The sequence below is a fragment of the Neodiprion pinetum genome, chromosome 4, assembly GCF_021155775.2.
Source record: "Neodiprion pinetum isolate iyNeoPine1 chromosome 4, iyNeoPine1.2, whole genome shotgun sequence".
NCBI classification, from domain to species: domain Eukaryota; kingdom Metazoa; phylum Arthropoda; class Insecta; order Hymenoptera; family Diprionidae; genus Neodiprion; species Neodiprion pinetum.
The window spans coordinates 585,919-598,298 of NC_060235.2; the positions used below are offsets into that span (position 1 = coordinate 585,919).

Below are 12,380 nucleotides of genomic sequence, written 5' to 3' on the forward strand. Positions count from 1 at the left end.
ACACCTCTCGCAATTAGTTCGCAAAATAAAAAAAAAAAAAAAAAGTGTGGGGTAAACGAGGCAGCAGCGGTAGCCTAGCAGAAGTAGCAGCAGCAACGAGGACCGAAAGGACGAGGGCATGGCGTAGAAGAAGAAGAAGAAAAAGAAGGAGGAGGAGGTTGGTTGCTGGGAGTTGTGGTGTCGACGACGGGGCGAAGGTGGGAGAAAAAGGGGGAGGGATGGACGGGGGGGGGGGGGGGGGGGGAAAGTTCCGAGCTTGAACCCACGACAATACAGGTGGTGGTAGAAGTGGTTGTGCGGCTTGCGTAGTTGAACCTCCTCGAATCTCTCTTTCTCTCTCTCTCTCTCTTTCCACCGTCCACGCGTCCCAACACCCTGACGGCCGAAATCGACACCGTCTGCACGTATATGCGTACAACACACAGATATCCTGTCCTCCAGCCACGCTCATCCAGAACAGACGGGCGCACAGTTTACCAGCCTTTTATCAAAAGAGACCGTTCCTGACATAACACTCGCTCCCTTTCTCCCCCTTGCCACCCCAGCCTTGCTGTGCGCAACTTTATATCCCGCGAAAACACTCTCTTCACCCACCCACCCACCCTCCACTTTCTACACGTTCTTTACTCAAATTTGAATAATTCAGGTTTTTCACTCACGCGGCGGCAGAGGGGGGGGGGGGGGGGGGGGGGGCATCTTTGCGTTTGGAAGAAAGAAGATCGGAAGGAAACAGAATTGCGAATTGACGATTTATCTTCCTCCATTGATCCGTGTAATACTTAAGCAATCAATCATCCTGATCGAATGGTTATAAGTTTAGTTCTTTCACGGTAAACTGTCGTCATTGCTCGAGTTTCGAGGTTCCATCGCTGAAGGGACAAATCAGTCAAACGGATAGTGAACAAAATGAACGAGCAAAGGATTCCAAGCCTTATCTTATTTTCTCATCGTCAGTCGTTTGGGATACGACGATTCTTTAATTGTGTTTTTAACGTTTTTGGAGTGGTAATTGGTCGAAAGGGGCTCCTGGAAATCAATTCTAGGGGAAAACAGTTTTTTTTTTTAATCCCCAAATCTGACCTTGACCAAGATCGAAATCAATATCGTTACTACGAAACTATTACTCGCACATTACAAGTATCAGCCTCGCGGAGAATAATCTTGTATATAATATACCGTTAAGAATACACGAGGCTGAAGTTAGTGGCGTTGACGTAAGGAAACGTCGGAGGAAAAAACCATTATTGTGCAATTTCTGAATAACTTGATGTTTTGTTTATCACGGATTATCAAGTTTCAAGCAATCCTGAATGTGCGAATCGACGATTTTTCCTAAACACACATCGTTACTGTAACGTTACTATCTTCATCCTCGCGTTAATACGAAGTCAATACGCTGTGTAAATTTACCCTGTAAATTTTCTCTTCCTCAATTATTCGTTCGTTTCTTCCCCCCGTTTTCGCATCATTCCGCCTCTCTCTACTTTCCTACTCTCGTCGTATCTGTTTTGCGGAAACGGTAAATGGGGTTGAGAAAACGGATGCATTATACCAACCAGGCGACGTGAAAGCCATAGCTGTAGGTGTATTTCTGTTTTAAGCGGTGGGAGTTTCGCCGTTGCAGTTAGCGAACGAGGAAGAGAACACGGGCAGCAAAAGTAAAAAGACACTTAAAGGATTTACGGTCTAAGAGCTGGAGGACTGGCTGGTAGTGGTGGTGGTGGCGGTGGTAGGGAAAAGCGCAGAGGTAGGCAGGCAAGCAAGCGGTCACGACTAGCGGCCCAAAACGCGGTGGAAATAACAACAAGTCAGATGGAAAGAAGGAAGGCTGCGGGAATAAAGGAGAGAAAGGAATGGGCACAGGAGCGGAAGGAAATAGAAATGGCGAAAACTCGTCGAGGGATGAGAGCCGGAGAGAAGAAGAGGAAGGATGAGGAGGAGAAGAGGAAGAAGAAGCGGGGTGGGAAGAAGGACGTTAACACCGCGAGACCTGAATCTTTGATAGAATCCTTTAAACTAACATCGAAGGGAGCCTCGGGAGAAACCTTTGTGCCGGGACTTTGAATGCGTAACTAAACGACCCGATAGCACACATTTGCCACAAGGCTCTACGCCGCTGCCTGCGTTCCGCTCTCTTTCCTAGCCCGCGTCATCCCCTGGGCCGAGTCCGCCCGTAATGATCGTTCGACCCTTCAACCCCCTGCCGGCTCTTCCTTCCCCTCACCTAACCCATAGAAATCGGCTCTTTGTATCATTTCATCGCGTTTGAATATATTTCCAAAATAACGAAAAAAAAAAAAAAAAATCGCTGAATTTTATACCCAGAGCTGGAATGAAATAAAAATATGATCAAGATTTTCTCCGTTTATATAATTCCATTTCCTGTTTACTAAAACTTTAATTGATTACGGTGTAGGTTATAAACTGGCGCAATAGCCCACAGCCAGAGTCTTTGAAGATGTTCGAAAAAGCGTGAAGACAGAGAGGTAGAGAGAGAGAGAAAGAGAGAGAGAGAGAGAGTAGTTGTAGGTACATATAAAGAGAAAAACTTTGATGAAGGGTGGCTGGTTCGCCGGTGGCGCGGAGGGCGGTTTGGAGGGTGGTACTCGGTAGCAGGTAGGTACTAGTTACTTTGGTTGAGCATGCAGGCGAAGGCGAAGGCAAAGGCGGAGGCAGCGTGGCGTTGACTGTGTAATATAGGTCAACGTTTACACAGCTGCTTTAAGCTGGATTTACCGAACAGCTTTCGCCATACGCGATGCCAACCGGAGCAAACTAGGACGGCAAATACATTTTTTACGCCCGTCTATGCCAGGGCAGCCCCTCCGTCTCGACATCCACCCCCGAGGTGAACCCCGTTCGCGCCGAGAGTGGGAGAAAGAGATAGCGAGCGGCGTGGAGAGGAACGGGGGAAACGGAGAGTCGCGCGATGTGAAACCCGTGAAAATCTTATTCCCGCTGCCTCCTCGCGATTCCTGAATCCTTGCACGAACTCAACCCTCGCTTCCTCGCGTTATTTATTCCCTCGCGAGATTCCCACCCCCTTGCACCCACCGAGGTTCTTCCACAGAATGCCGGGGACGGGGATGGCTAGATTCAGACATTCGCTAGCTTGCCGGTTCACTGATTCGCTTTCGTTTATCCCGCGGCGAGCAAACGACGAGATCCTACGAGTAGTCACTCGGCCCGTCTCGAGCTGATCGTGAATCCCAATTAAACTGTACAACGCACACGCGACTCGCGTCGCTCGTCAACCTCTCCGTCATTCGCTAAGCCCCCGTAGACGTGCAACCGCCGTACTCTAATGGAAGAAAAAAGAAGCCGACATCTGAAAGATAAACCGGTCGTACAATTTCGATTTCATTGATTATAATCATACCGGTCAACGCGGATTTTCAGTCTGGGTTCTAGACGCCAAATTTTGATTTCTTCTGCGTAACTGATATATAAAAAAATAGTTTCATCAGATAAAGTTTGTTTTTGAAAAAACTAGAACGATATTTCGGATTTAAAGAAAAATTACCCATTTTCTCAAATATTTATTGTGAATAACAGTTAAACAAACTTCAGTTTTGCATTTGAAGCACCGTTATTCAAAAATAGTAATCGATAATAAACTAAAAATGTAGAATAATTGATAAGCAAAGTTGACAAAATGAATATTTTTTCCTACTTCTATTTTCGTACGGAGTTCCTCGTATCAAACCCCAAACGTAATCTCCTATCGTGCTTTCATTACACTGCCATGAGTTAAAATGAATCTCGATGCAGAGTACTTTGAATGACACGCTGGCCACCCCGATCGGTATTAGCTCTTTTGCAGGCTAGTCAGGATAATATTTGGATGGACAGCGTGGGTCCAGAGTATCAAGCGAGACGCTCGACTATTGCGCAAGGAGGACCTGCAGGCAGGCCAAGGCCTACGTGTCGTCCACTTGAGTATTCCGTGTGAGCCCGCGAAGGCGGTATTTAGGGCTTCGCTAATGCATCCCTCGTAGAAGAGCCGGTTTACTTTACCCAAGCCCTAAGTCTATCCGGACCACCACGAGACGGGGATGAGGCAACGCCAGCCCGGCGTGTGTCTATATCTTATACACCATCGAAACATAGCGTAAATATTACACCCGCCACTGTAACAACACCGACTACCGATTTCCTGATTTCCGGATTTCCCATTTGACGGCGAGCGTCATCAGCGCTTGTTTAAGGTCGATGACGATAATCGACCAGTGTTTACCACTTGTTAACCCTGTCCCAATTATTGACCTTTTTTGGTTGTATCTGTTTGATCCTCAGTTCTAAAATTACCGGAAAATAAATTTCCAGTGCCTAATCCTCTGGCAATTGGTTTTATCCATCGAGAAATTCACAATTTGTGTGGTAAGTTTATAATTTTGGAAAATAAAGGGGTCAATAATTGGATCTAATCGTGTCAATAATAACTGTTACACCTGCTTTGCACCGAAACTTTGGTCCTTCCAAGGCTTTTGTTCCAGCTCTCCGTATGCACGGGATGATGCACATATAGGGTTTTGTATAACGTGCGAGGGAAACAGAAAAATCTGAATCAGCTTTCGTAAATTTAGTCGAGGAACTGGCGGAGGCCGCACCACCGAGCGGAATGCCAAGTGCGGTGCAGGCCAGAATGCTGCAAAACGGAGTAACGTTTGGCTTCTTAATGAAAGCCACACTGGACCGCCTCACCACTTTCATCCCCTTTCCTTCCTCCCCCCAACCTTTTCTCACACACAGCACCTGATATGCGTTTGTATAGAGCTGCTCGCTTTTACTTTACCCTGATGCCCTTTTGGCGTCGCAGCTCGACTTCCACTTCTCTCTTTCTCTCTTTCTCTCTTGCCTTCGCTCTATTTCTTTCATCGGAGTACTAATACATAAGCATGTAGGGGAGATGCGGGAAAAATGGGCCTCCTATACAATCAAATGGGATTTCAAAAAATGCCGACAACGCTTGAAATGTATTTTTAGGTTAAAGAGAAAGATAATGCGTTGTCGAAATTGGTCCAACGTTATTCCTCCCTTAGCGAGCCCATTTTTCCCGTCTCTCCCCTTTAACCTCTATTCAGTCCTACATAGTCCAGTACAAATTATCTGTATCTAATTAATAATGATAAAATTTTGCATACCGTTAAACTGACTCATAGAATTTTCCTATACCACGAGGGGAGGCAATCCCGGGTCAGATTTCACCCTATGGGTTCATCACGTGTCATAAAGATTGCACATCGATTGTTCTAACATGAAACATGCCTGGAGATTTAAGGGGGCTAAAAGACACAAGGCCTTGGCCTTATATGTTCGACGAATTCTGAACCTTACAGGAGTTTCTCCGTTTAATGGCGTCCAAGTCGTCGCCGAGCCACGCATGGAGGTACCTGGCAGTACCTCCCACTCTCGTGGGTTCAGTCCTAACCGTAACCTAACGCATACATTTTAATTTGACCGTCAAGTTATTCGCAGTCGAGTCGTCGTCGAGTTTTCGTATACCGAGGTGCACTTTCAGCCCCGGTATTAAATACGCGATTCTTTGAGTACACTTTGCGCTGGTGCGACACTTGTAACTAGGTCACGTTGCTTAGTTGAAATTCTTAATTGAAAGTTACGTACATTAACACGTATTCAGATTAATAGATCTAGTTGTATTTACTAATTTCAACTCCAAAAGCACATACTTGGACCAGATATATGTTTTCGGTATTAAATGAATTGCGCGGTTGTTTCTTAATACTGATTACGTTCGCGCGCATCGAGAAAATACAAGCGATCCAAAGTCCTGAATTATTTGGCTGCAGTACGAGCCGACACGTAGAATAAAACAAACGCACGTGTATTCCCTGTACATACACGTATTTGATTCACACGTAGGTTGCACGGCGAGATACGTAGCACGTACGTACGCGCATGCGACGAACGGGGATGTGGGTTTTAGGTACAGGGTGTAGTACACGAAGCTTGTAATTGATACCAGATTCACGCTATCTGTGGCGTATACGTATAACGACGAGCAGGGAGCGAGAGATTCGATACAAATCGTGCAGGGAGAGCGGCGGACAACGAAACCAATAACTATTAATCTAACGCAGCCGCGCGACCGCACATTGAGCAAAGTCCAGCGAACATCCTAAAGCCCCGCGAATTGAGGATCTACGAAATGGTTCATCCCCGTAAAAGGCTCTTTTCCCATTTACTATACGTACTCCGTGAGTTCAGAAATGCACGGAAATGAGTGAAATATATCCATTCGAGCAGGTCGCGGTTGTGCCTTGAAGGATATCGCGTATAAGCCGTGGGTCGCGGTTATACAGAGCATCTTTTATCCCGTGGCAGTAACTCTGATCGTTATCAGGTCGCGAGGATCGCTACGCATATCGAGTTCGTCGTTGAGCATAGAGAAGAGAGGACTCGGGATGTTCGGACCCTTTTGTCCCGCCCATTTCGGATACTCCGCGGACCTTCGTTTCCCTCCCCCCTCATCCTCATCCTCCCTTCATCCCTTAGCAAAAGAAGAGAGTCGTCGGTCGAGTTATCGAGTTACTCAGCGAGGCAGCGGCGAGGCCGGTTAGCACCGGTTTGGGGATGCCTGGCTATACTGTACGAATTTCACCGCGCTCATCGAGCCTCCTCCTCCTCCTGCTCCTGCATCACGCTGCCAGAGAGATAACCCAATTATTCTCTACTCCTCTTCGCCGCCAACTTTCCCCGATCGCTTTTCGAATCAACGCCACACGGAAACTAATTCTGTTATACTACACGTGGCTCTGCGTGTGTATGAGCCCGCCTCCCTCTATCATGCGTGTGTGTGTGTGTGTGTGTGTGTGTGCGCGTGTATGTTGGCGAATTTACTCGGTATAATAATTTGTGTAAACGTTCTACCTCCCGTGTTATCCTTCCTTTTGCCACGTTCCTCTCTTTTCTCCAAATTTTACAACTACGAAGCTTGTTTTTCACGCATGACACACACGTATACGTACGCATACATATGTTTCCTTAGTCTCATTGAATTAAACGTTGAACGCAACTATTTGAATATCCGTCAAGGATAGGTATGAATAAAAATACGACTTACGGTAGCTGCCATGAAGGGGTGAGCGCCGGGGAAGGTGGGGGCGGTTTTTCTACCCGAGCCATCGCCTGCCGCTACTGTCTATTTCGTCTTCGTACATCCTGAAACATGGATAATACATAATAACGATGAGCATTGTCCGATTGCCTTTCATCCCGACGATGGTTTGTTTCTGAGAAGAAAAATTCACTTCTCAAAATTCAATCTATCCGTGCACCGAGGACAGGCGATAATCTCAAAACACAGAATTACATCTCGTTGTAATAAATGCTGAGAGAAAAAAAAATGGGGCAGGGGAGGCGGGATTTCTTTATACTGTAATATAATTTAGTCAACACGTTGTTGACTGAAGCAATGTTTAAAGGGGAGTAGCACGGGAGGAGGTGATGGGTGATTAATTAAAAATAAATTCAGTCAGTCGTGATTATAAATTTAAATTCGCGACCTCTAGCGCATATGCATAATCTAGATACATGTTGCATAACGTAGCTACATTATATTGTACATATATAATTCGTTCCTTTTTTACTCTTCCGCACTGTTAGGCAGGAACTGGTTTGAACTCTCATTTTTTCAAATATTTTAGATAAAGAACACGGGCTCAAGATGTTAATATAGTACATATATATGCATATACGTGGTCGCTGTTCACGTCCGCGTCGCCTCGTGAAATTAAAAGATTTACCTCTTCATTGAAGAAGAGAATATATGGGGCATTCCGCGTAAAATTTGCGACCCATGTACCTCGCCTCCTTAAATTTTGATATTTTTTTAGTATGATGTTGCAACCGACTCAAAAGGGTCTCGGAATTTTTGTCAGATTTTTTTTAACCACCGGTGAAATTTAAAAATAATCCACAATCCAATTACGAATACCCTATTTCAAAAAATTTGAATAAATTCACACCGATTCTACGATTTGAAAAAGTGGTTTTTAATCATGACACGATAATGGAAAGGTTTTCGGAAGTCGGAATTGGTTTTGCATTTTTATTTTTTATATGCCTCGATCTAAATACTGAACAATTTTCAAAATCGAAGGGGGTGATGTACATGGGTTGCAAATTTGACGTGGAATGCCCCATATACACATATGTACGTGATGAAAAGAATACACACACAAACACACGCACACACACAACGATGACGGGGACTTACGCCGCGATGCTAAAACGTAATGGTAACATTTTTCTCTCTGGCGAGGCGTATTTGGTAGGTAGTTTAAACGGAAAAGGGGAAGAAAAGCAAATGGGGGAGGAACGAGGGAAGGTGAAGACAATTACAATTTCCCCCGGTCAGAATTTTCTTCAACGAGCACTGAGCTAATAACAGACACTGAGATCGGGCATATTTTCGGTATTAAAATTATTGGATAATAACAAAAATCGGTACAGGTATATGTATACAATTGATTAAAAACTGATCAAATATCGAGCCAGTAAAATCCTACGGTAGGTAAACGATCGGATCAAAGACACCAGTGCAAACATATTTGATTAATGTGACGTTCCGGGAGATCGGCGCGTACGTTCAACTTGAATGTATCTAAAATGTCAAACACTGCGATGTTAACATTAAACGAGTTCGGATTCAAGTTATGATTGCTGGAACTTCTCCTCCACGCAACACGCAGAGAGACGTTATATCCCAGCCAATCAAAGTTTGAGTTTCTCCTAATCATAGCGCTTGATATAATATGTAGTATGGCATGCACCTGGCATAGAGCCCGCCCGAATACCAGAGTGTAAAATTCGCACGCACACCTTGCGCGAAAACAGTGAGCGTTGAAAGTTCTTCGCCACCGCGGTTCGATTAATTAAGTTAACGCGAATACCTCGAGTCGAAGCCTGCGAACTACCGGATGAATCTGCAAACTCGTAAAATACAAACGCAACGTCTTCGCAGTCTCGGGAAGGTTTTGAGATCTTTGAAACGTACGTAAAGCAGGTTGAAAGAATTCAGGGTTAGTGTGATAAAAATGATAAGTCGAAAATAGTGCAGACAGGAGAATTGCGATGGCTAATTGTCGTCCAGATCCAACATTAGGACCAGAGCTTCATAGCTTACCACCGCAATCTCTATCCCTCGCTATTCCCCCTCGGCGGCCTCGGCATTTGTGTACCTACGTTAAACGTAAATGCTCGCAGTTCGCCCGTGTGCCAGTTATGGGCGGATGTATATGGGCCATTCCACGTCAAATTAGCAGCCCGTGTACCTTGCCCTTTTCGATTTTCATCATCTTTTAGGACGATATTCTTACCAGCCGAAAAGGGTCTCGGAATTTTTTTCACATTTCTTTAGTCGTCGGTAAAATTTGAAATAAATCGGAGAAAAACAATTCCGAGAAGGCCATTTTTTAAAAACTGACAAAATTGACGCAGATTCTATGATTTGAAATCTGAGTTTCAAACACCACGCGATAATGGGATATCAATATTTACTATTTTTTGGCAAGTTTGTAGTTTATATATTGGAGAATAATGTGATTCTGCAATCTATTTAGATCGAGGAATATAGAAAAAAAACACATTCCGCCATGGAAAACTAAAAATATGCGAAAAGAATAGTGAATATCGAGATTCGTTATCTTGTGATGGTCGGTAATCACGTCTTAAATCATAGTAACAGTTTGAATTATTTCAGTCTTCTAAAAATGGCGTTTACGTCGAATTCGTTTTGTGATTTTTTATGAATTTCACCAATGGTTAAAGAAAATCTGTCAAAATTTCCAGAGACCAATTTCGACCGGTAAGAAGATCGTATTAAAAAATGATGAAAATCGAAGAGGGTGAGGTATACGAGCTGCTAATTCTACGCGGAACGCCCCATACGTACGTAGGTTGGTACAACTAGCCCGCCAACGTATGTAAATTTATTCGTACCTATACCGAGTTGTACCGTATATACAGGTATAGCGGACGCGTGCGCGATGAGAAGGTCGGCGGGGGTGGCAGGAAGGCGGCGAGTCATAAATTAAATGATGTAAATGCTCTGTCCACCCTCGTCGTTTCTCTCGGCCCGTCCGACTCGTCGTCCCGCTTCGCTCTCCTCGTTTCCCGCAGAGGCACCCTTTCGTCCCGCGTCCATCCGTCATATGGGGAAAATATCATCCTGGACCGTCGGTGACAACCCCCGGTGGGCCTCTTCCGGCAACGCCTTGGTCCCTTCGAATTGATTATATAAGAGGGTGGCGACGGGACGCCGACGGTTCGAGAAGTTCGAATATGCTCTCAGCGTTTATCAGCTGCGCAACGACCACCTCTTCATTTTGAGTCCGCGTCTCGGTGATCGAAATGCGACCGGATCCTGAACCTGAACCCCCGATTCCGTTCAGCGATTTAGCAAGGTGCCGGTTATCGCTCGAGCATAACAACGCACCTGGACACCGTGTGTAACAACAGGCACCAGGTCCTCTGCGGGGCTGCAGGATATGCAGGTTTGATTTTGGAATGAAGTTTGACGCCGCGAAACTGCGACGTTGACCAACCAAATTACCTACGGGAGAATCGTTCGACATTCCGGCCAATGCTTACGGCGCGATGTTGAGAAGCTCTCAAACTCCGGTTGAAAATCAGGGATCGGATCGGACGCTCAATTCGAAAGCCGGAGCTGACTGCCGCCCCGGATTACCCATTCAATCACGATTCCGGCAAGTACGCACAAGTTTAGGGTGATGAAGGAGATCCAAGGATCGGTTGAGAGAAAACAGGGTCATCTCTGCAACGCTGGGTTAAGAAATGTGGGTGGCGACGGGTCCTTGGGTCAACCGGGGTCAATCCCTTGCTTCAAAATCGATACGCCATTCCTGATTCCGCGGGCCGACCAGGGGTGTAAATTTAACGTTTTTCAGTAACGAGAAGCTCTGGCCCGAGGTAAGGATTCCACGAAGACGGTCATTCGCACGTTCGAAATGATATCCATTCGCGTTTTATCTCGCTTCATTGCACCCTTGCTGACCCGATGTGTTACAGAGCAGTTTCCGTACACCGCCAACTGGGAGTGAGGGTTGAAGAGGAACTGCGAATACACGCGGAAGTCTGTTCAAGCCTCCGCTGGCCAATAAAACAGGGAATCTAACGCGGGTGCAATTAAATATGCAAACTACTCAAGAGGGAGAGGGGAAGGTGGGTAGTTGGTGCAACACGCGGTACCATACCATCTGCGCGGATCCTTTACCTCCCAGTTATCCCCCTCCGCAGGGTTCTCTCGGCTGTGGAATATGGGTGCACTGCAGATATACATGCATAGTTGAATATCCTAGGAAAGCCGTAATACATCAGATAATTTAACTGGCAAGCAGCGCAGTATTTACGGAACTATGCGGATAACTATGCGAATCCAAGGGTAAGCAATGTTTCTCAAGTTTTTCTTCGAGACTCGGATTGACTCACATGGGTCGCTTTTGTTTTTAGTGTTGGTAACGGTAACTGTGAAACGAAGCAAATGAACATTTGCGAATGTTAAAATTCAATTTGTCGTCTAGTCGTAACAGCTATCAGTTTATCCGTCCATTCACCTATCTATGTGTCTCGAGGAGGAATGCCAGGATGTCTACAGGTACCTATACAACGGAAATCGCTGAAGCTAGAGATTGAACATCGAATGGGAGGTGCCCTACAATTACTGGCTACACACGCCACTGTGTCCAGTCCGGCAGTTTTGCAGCAGCAGCATCACGAGGAGTGAATGGACACCGGGAGAGATTGAACCAATCATCAATTTGCGCAACTACCAGCAAACTCGCTTCTTACGATGGACGTAAGAAATGAAAGGACGGAGTGTAAACCTGCTAAGTCTAAACTCGTATCAGTGGTGTCACGTGGAAGAAGATTAGCGATTTATCTATCAATTTCCTGGTAGTATCGTAAATGAATGTTATAATAAAGTAAGCGAGTACCTGATGAGTAAGTATTACGTCCAAAATTGATATGTGTACGTTTTTAGGTCGAGTTTATATTTGACTCGGAAACGATAATTGCAGCACTACTGCAATGTTTGCAGCTTTCCAAAGGATCTGTTTATAAATCAAAAACTGGCTGATGCTTTACAATTACAAATCGAAAAAATTACAGAGAACAGATTTATTACAGTTTTTTTTTTTTTTGCGTTTCAAACTGCATTTGACAAAACTTTGCCATTGTGAGTTAAACTACGCAATAATGGGGTTTGATTTGGAAGTGAAATTGTTTATATATTTTTCGCGGACAGCCAAATTAGCTTCACGTTTGAAATAAATAAATATATGAATGAATATATTCGGGAGGGGAGGGAACTAAATCAATTCGAAGAAAAAAGAGAG

The 12,380-nt window shown here is 45.0% G+C and overlaps 1 protein-coding gene across 6 annotated transcripts in view; it reads right to left on the reverse strand.

Annotated features, from left to right (window-relative positions):
• Nucleotides 1-12,380, reverse strand: part of LOC124216189 (zinc finger protein 541) — a 183,196-nt gene that overhangs the window by 136,333 nt on the left and 34,483 nt on the right. For all 6 annotated transcript variants that reach the window (XM_046620415.2, XM_046620410.2, XM_046620411.2 and 3 more), the window contains exon 3: nucleotides 7,085-7,182. In XM_046620415.2, coding sequence (XP_046476371.1) covers nucleotides 7,085-7,096 — 12 coding nt within the window. In that variant the 5' untranslated portion in view covers nucleotides 7,097-7,182. The remainder of the gene's footprint in view (nucleotides 1-7,084; nucleotides 7,183-12,380) is intronic.